Source organism: Ipomoea triloba, chromosome 12, assembly GCF_003576645.1.
Source record: "Ipomoea triloba cultivar NCNSP0323 chromosome 12, ASM357664v1".
NCBI classification, from domain to species: domain Eukaryota; kingdom Viridiplantae; phylum Streptophyta; class Magnoliopsida; order Solanales; family Convolvulaceae; genus Ipomoea; species Ipomoea triloba.
This window is the reverse complement of record NC_044927.1, coordinates 12,372,021-12,377,838: the sequence shown is the minus strand read 5'-3', so window position 1 is coordinate 12,377,838 and position 5,818 is coordinate 12,372,021. Positions and strand designations below refer to the sequence as shown.

The 5,818-nt window shown below is 33.9% G+C and overlaps 1 protein-coding gene across 1 annotated transcript; it reads left to right on the top strand.

Annotated features, from left to right (window-relative positions):
- The first annotated feature begins 3,463 nt into the window (after positions 1 to 3,463).
- On the top strand, positions 3,464 to 5,481 carry LOC115999871 (patatin-like protein 3). The gene is made up of 2 exons (XM_031239811.1): positions 3,464 to 4,400; positions 5,017 to 5,481. The coding sequence occupies exons 1-2, from the start codon at positions 3,510 to 3,512 to the stop codon at positions 5,389 to 5,391; spliced, it is 1,266 nt and encodes a 421-aa protein (XP_031095671.1). The 5' UTR covers positions 3,464 to 3,509; the 3' UTR covers positions 5,392 to 5,481.
- Positions 5,482 to 5,818: the final 337 nt, after the last annotated feature.

The window sequence follows — 5,818 nt, the reverse complement described above, 5'->3', positions numbered from 1 at the left end:
GTTTTGTAAGTATTTTTTTTTTGTTTTGCATCATAATACCTGGTACCATCGTCGGGACCCATTATACGGTTATTATATTAAGATATATGTCAATTGCTAGCTGCGGTATATTGAAAGTTGTCTTGATATTCATCATCATCAATGTATATGCCAACTCTGTTTCTTCACTAACATTCATTGGTGAAGGTTGTTTCGCAACATTTAATAAATCATAGAAGTTTCTTGCACTACTATGTGGCTCTTAATTTGTCTTGGTCATTTTCGGCATTTAATGAAACAAATGATAGACCAAATACATAAAAATCCATTTGTTGATATCGATCGTTTTCACTAGGGCGATCGTTCATATGTAGTTGTATTGAGAGGGCATGTTCAACGTGACGCGACCAAACCCAGTAATTCGGTTCAAAACCCTTTCTATACAAATGAAAACGAACATCAACTGTAGATAAGTGTACTGTATTCTTACACTTACTACATGGACACCTAATCTTCATTGAATACTCATATACATGAGGTGTGCTTGCATAATTTTTAAATTTCTGAACACCTGCTAAAAACTCATTAGTGTACCTCATTTTTCCTAGTAACAATCGGTTATACACCCATTTCCGATGTTCGTGTATATTAGTCATGTACGACAATTGTAAAAGTATATACAATACAAACACAACATATATAAATATATTACAAATAATATAAATATTTTAAATAATTATATACCAACATATTAATTAATAAACACACATTTAAAATGCAAGGTTAAAAAATCATAAATACACAAATAATTCTTAAAACATAAATAAATAAATAATATATATAGACACACACACATATACATATATGCACACTATATATTGTTCAATCATAAAATAAATAATTTAAAAATGTATTCACAACCTAAGAATATATACAAAAAAAAAAATATCAAAGATAGATTTAAAAAATCACATAAATGATTAAATGGTAGTTCTAAGAATATATATACATACCTGTGTTGGATTTCAACATTATATGAGCACTATACATTAATCATAAAATAAATAATTTAAAATGTATTCACAAGAATATATACAAAAAAAAAAAGAAATAAAAATTAAAGCTAGATCTAATGAAATGACATAAATGGTAGTTCTAATAATATATACACATACCTTATCTTGATTTCAACACTATTGTGAGTGATTTGGTGAAAAATCTCCTGCAAAAATGAAGAAACCAGTAGAAAGTGGTAAAAAAAAAAGAGAAAAATGGTTGGCCTTAAAACTTATCTCGAGGGAAGATATATATATATATATATATATATATATATATATATATATATATATATATATATTTCCAACCACCCCTTGGTGGTTAGAAAGACAGACCAATTTAAAAAAATTCAAAACGTAAATATTTCTTGACTACCTAACTTCGTGGTCGAAACTTCCAACGACTTTTGAATAGTGGTCAGACATTCCAACCACCAAAATAGCCACAAATGCACTATAGTTTAAAACATTAAATCCGGTGACCGTTTTTGACAACCATACAAATGGTAGTCAGACTTTCTGACCACATCGTTAAGGTGATTAGAAATTCCAACTACCACGTCCCTCTACCGAAAATTCCAGTCACTAATCACTTATTGCGACCAATTTTTTTAGTGGTAAAAAATAAGGCCAGAAAATGAAAGAGGTCTGTAGTGACACTCTATACTGAATTTATCTTTTATTAATGCTTCGAAAAGTTCACTCCCAATGCAAGCATAAATCAGTACAAAGAAGAGAAAGATGGACACTTTTTTATATTTTAATTAGAAATATCTAGTATTTAGTACACATTGAGTTTTAATTAATTTAAATCAAAATTTAAATTGCATGTATAGAAATATCTGTCTTTGCACTTTATTCACAAGACTTAACCATAAAATGTTATCATTATTCTTTTTTTTTTTTTAAGATTCTAAAAAATGACCATAGATTAATATATTAATATATAGATATATAGATAGATATATAGATTACTTTATCTTGATCTTGTGCGGATAGCGGGAATCGAACCCGCATCTTCTCCTTGGCAAAGAGAAATTTAAAAGAATCGCTTTAAATTATTGGTGAAGACGTGAAGTAATGCTATAATGATTTCGGAAAGTAAATTTCTAAGTCAGATAATTACATGGTAAGTAGCTTGTAGCTAATATCTCTGTGACTATCTTAAATGGGAGGTTACAGGTTCGAACATCAAAATGAACATTAATTCTTTGTGCTTTATTAGATTGAAAAATTATGTGGACAAATACTATATACATTGTAATATAATTAGTAGTACCGAAAAAAGTTAAAATAATTATACAGGTAAAAATGTATTTTTCTTTAATGTGTTAAATACGCTTTATTTTAAAACCCAAATTTGAAATTTTACTTGAAAGAAAGCACAGTGGATACCAATTAAAATACACAATAATAAGTGCTTTAATTTAAATCGTTAAAGAAAGTGAGAATCTAATATTCTAATCTATCTTTAGCACAAAATTCCATTACAAGTATGTACTAGCGCAGAAGAATAAAAGTAAAAGTCAAAATCATTGGCCGCCAAAACAATATATTTTCCCTCCTCACTCTTTCAAACTACCTATGCATCCGTCGCCGATTAATCGCCACCACACCTAACCGCAGGAATGTTCCATGATGTTCATGCTTGGCTCCACCTTCCCACGCTTGCTTAGCTGCTGCAATCAAATTAAATAAATATGTTTAATCAAATTAAATAAATATATTTAATCAAGAACCAATTCAACTGGTTGTCAAGTGTCAGTGTAGAGTTTACTATTCTTTTTGAGTAATTAGAGAAATCTATAATCACTGTGCATTGAAAAATCTTATTTTATGATCTTAACTGGTAATGGACAACAAGGCAAAGTGATTAAAATTAAATGTAAAGTCAATAGCTTATTATTTTGAAACCTTACGCCATCTCTATTAGTTGTTTTTGTGGAGATTTTGGAATAGTAAAAACTAGGGAGGGAGTTTTTAACAAATGTGAGGGGTGATTTTCCAGCAACACGCGCCCGACTGAGCGCGACTGTCTACGCAGCTGCCTTGCACGCAAAATGTGACAAATTTCTTTTATTTTTGTTTGAGTTCCATTTTTATGTGATCTTTCATCTCTCTCGTTCCTCCACATAAGTGTTCATCCCTCGAAAACACACCTAAGATATATTAATAGGGACGCTTTTACTCTAAATAATATTAAACTCAACAAGTAAAAAAGAACTTTATAACTTATTTGTAATTTAACTCTCCTTAAAAATTGAACTTAAAACTTTATAATAAGAAAATAAGTAACTGTCAAAGACCGTGTGATCTAGTGGCACCCGATGTCCCGATTAGCTTCACTAGGTTGAACAACAATTTTGGTTCTAGCTTTCTATATATAGAGCCTTGAACTCCGTTCTTATCTTCACTTCCACCCAAATAAACGTAATTGGTTTCTTGAAAACACGATCTGCAGAAAAGGTTAAGGTAATGGCTTCAGTTTCCACTGTCTCGATGCTGGATTCCACAATGGAAATTGACAAGCTTACTTATGAAATCTTTTCTGTCCTGGAGAACAAGTTTCTCTACGGATGTGATGATCCGAAGCGGTCATCGGTGGCCGGTAAAGCGAGAGTTAAGGTGCGGATTCTTTCCATTGATGCTGGTGGGTCCACAGATGGGGTGCTCGCCGCTAAGTGTTTGGCTCATTTGGAAGCGATTCTTCGCCGGAAATCTGGAAATTCCACTGCCCACATCGCCGATTTCTTCGACGTGGTTGCTGGCTCCGGCGCCGGAGGGGTTCTGGCTGGGTTGCTTTTTACGCGTAGGAAAGATGGGGGTGCTCCAATGTTTACTGCTGAGGAAGCGCTGAAGTTTATAGTTGAAAACGGCCGGAAATTTTCGCTGGCATCACCGGCGGGGGTTTTCCGACGGGTTTTCCGGCCGTCGAAGGTGTTCAAGAAGGTTTTCGGAGGTTCAACTCTGAAAGAGATGGTGAAGCCGGTTTTGATCCCGTGCTACGACCTCAGGACCGGCGCGCCGTTCTTGTTTTCCCGAGCCGATGCTGTGGAAATGGAGGGGTGTGATTTCAAGTTGGCGGAGGTGTGTGGGGCCACGGTTGCGGATCGAACGGTGGAGATGAAGTCAGTGGACAGGAAGACGAGAATCTCAGCCGTGGGTGGTGGGGTGGCGATGAACAATCCCACTGCTGCCGCCATCACTCACGTCCTCAACAACAAGCGCGACTTCCCTTTATGCAACGGAGTGGAAGATTTGTTGGTGGTGTCGTTGGGCAACGGCGAGTCAGATTCCGGCACCGGAAATTTCATGTCTTCGCCGGCTTCATTCGTTTCCATTGCCGGAGATGGAGCCGCCGACATGGTATGTATGTTCAGTTCACTTCACATCTAAAAATTAAAATTTAATAACTAAACTTTATTTTTTTTTTAGTTAATTTCATTTTTATTCTAGATTTATAGTTGACAGTACATTTTAAGTCATTTTTTTCGAAACATCTACTTTTAGTCTTAATATTATTGTGATAGGACCATTTTTTTGTCCTCTATCCAAAAACAGTTTAAATTTTGTAAAATACAAGGAGATTCCGGTTTTCAATTATGAATTTTTTAAAAAAAATAAACATAAAAAATATAACTGGTCGCCTTACTTTGTATAAAAAAGATTAAAATGTGATTGTATTTAAATGCCTTTCAATGATTTTGTTGAGGAAGAACCAAAAATGGTTATGACACAATAATACTATAATCAAATGAGGATGTTTTGATAAAAAAGAACTAAAAGTTGACTGCCACCTATAAATCTAGGACTAAAAATTGAATTAATTCTTTTTCTATATTGTGACACATTTTTAAGACTTGACTTTAAACGGTCTCCATTCAATTATCTCCCAAGCACTAGTGCTAGGCTTGGCCAACAAATTTGTAAATTAATTAGCAAGATGATGAATCATGATCCATATATAAATGCTGAAATGCAGGTGGATCAAGCATTATCACTGGCATTTGGACAAGCAAGCAGCAAGAGCAACTATATTCGGATTCAAGGCCATGGAATTTTTGGAAAGAGACATTCTCAAATTTTAGAGGGCAGAAAAAGAACATCGGCAAGTGATATTGCAGACGAAATGTTGAGACAGAGGAACGTGGAATCTATACTGTTTCAAGGGAGGAAGCTCGCCGGAATCACAAATTTGCAGAAATTGGAAGGCGTCGCCGGCGAATTGATGAAGGAGCAAGGAAGGAGAAACACCAGCGTCTTGCCGCCGGTTGTGCTTCTCAAACACTCACACTCATCGCCCTCTCCCAGAACATCCTCCTCAACCACATTATCCTCCATTTCATCCTCCTCTTAATTATGCATGATTTGCAGCTCTGTAATATATAAATACACCATAATTTTACCATATCCTACAAAGTTAATTAATCAATCTTTTAGGTTATTATATATGTTTTTTATTAATTCAGTTTTTTTTTTTTGCTTGGGATTTATTTTAATTGACAAAAATGTAAATTGATATGTATATGGTTCATATTAATTAGTTTGGGTATGGAGATTTCTTTTTCCAAAGATATATGTGTGGTCTGGAATCTGGATGGATGTGACTCTTTTATTTTTTTTTCCCATAAAATTCATTAACCTTAGTTATTATCGACTCATACTCATGCCTTGTTAAAAACCTTAGCCTAAAAAAATCTAGTGGGAGAAAATTTAGCTAAAGGAAAAAGAGTATAAACATAAGCTTTCAGGGCATGATCCTCAGGATTTTTAGATATGTATAT